Source organism: Physeter macrocephalus, chromosome 11 (assembly GCF_002837175.3).
Source record: "Physeter macrocephalus isolate SW-GA chromosome 11, ASM283717v5, whole genome shotgun sequence".
Classification (NCBI taxonomy): domain Eukaryota; kingdom Metazoa; phylum Chordata; class Mammalia; order Artiodactyla; family Physeteridae; genus Physeter; species Physeter macrocephalus.
Genome location: NC_041224.1, coordinates 17,398,370 through 17,399,326, shown reverse-complemented (window position 1 = coordinate 17,399,326; position 957 = coordinate 17,398,370). Strand labels below are relative to the sequence as shown.

Genomic DNA, 957 nt, shown 5'->3' with positions numbered 1-957 from the left:
AGAGAGAGTCACGGGGCTCCACCAATTGCAAAGGCAACTGAAAAGTCTATTCTTCCAAGTGCTCAGGAGGTAGAGGGGAGCTGATGTTGCGAAGCACTAGTAATATCTACCAGGATTCCTTCCATCACATCACCCTTCTTAAGTAACTTTGCAAACAAGGTAGTGATGGAGATAATAACAATGACAAAGGTGAGGATGGTAACATCTGATGTTTGCACAGGTCCTTAAGGTCCAGAAAATGCTTCTCTCATTTACTTTATTATTCTTTTTTTTAAAAAAACAAGCTTTGGCCAGTTTTATTAAAGAAAAATTGTGCACGATTTACTTTTCACCAGTCTGTTCTGGCATGCTTCTAATGATAACAGAATCACCTGGATCAATGATAGCCAGTGTGCATACTCTGTAGTATTTTCCACACGCTGTGCCCAATTCAATATTATTGCTAGTGTGGTGATGGACACCAGTTTTGGCCAACATGGCATAATACTCTATTTCAGGTTTCCTCAAGGCTGGGCAGTCGTTGGCAAGGCTGACCTGTCTCGCTTTGCCTGGTCTGATCATTTTCAGAGTCTGCTTGTACCCCAGCGGGTACTTTCCACTTTTCGTAACGAGTTGGAGCCTAGAGTTGATCAACTCCGGTGACTTTTTCGAGCAGCTGCCAAGATGGCTGGAGAGCAAGAAAGCTCTCATTTATATTACTTTTTCTTTTTATTTGAAGATTTATTTATTTATTTATTTATTTAATTTATTTTTGGCTGCGTTGGTTCTTAGCTGCGGCTTGCCGGATCTTCGTTGAGGCACTCAGGATCTTTCGCCGCAGCGCCCCAGCTTCTCTCTAGTTGTGGCGCATGTGTTCCAGAGTGCGTGGGTTCTGTAGTTTGTGGCACCGTGGGCTCTCTAAGTTGAGGTGTCCGAGCTCAGTGGTTGTGTCACCCGGGCTTAGTTGCCCTGCAGCCT

The 957-nt window shown here is 44.1% G+C and overlaps 1 protein-coding gene across 1 annotated transcript; it reads right to left on the bottom strand.

The window, feature by feature from the left end:
- Positions 1 to 288: 288 nt before the first annotated feature.
- On the bottom strand, positions 289 to 690 carry LOC102994664 (60S ribosomal protein L30-like). Its single transcript, XM_024129663.3, has one exon. The coding sequence runs from the start codon at positions 688 to 690 to the stop codon at positions 322 to 324; it is 369 nt and encodes a 122-aa protein (XP_023985431.1). The 3' UTR covers positions 289 to 321.
- Positions 691 to 957: the final 267 nt, after the last annotated feature.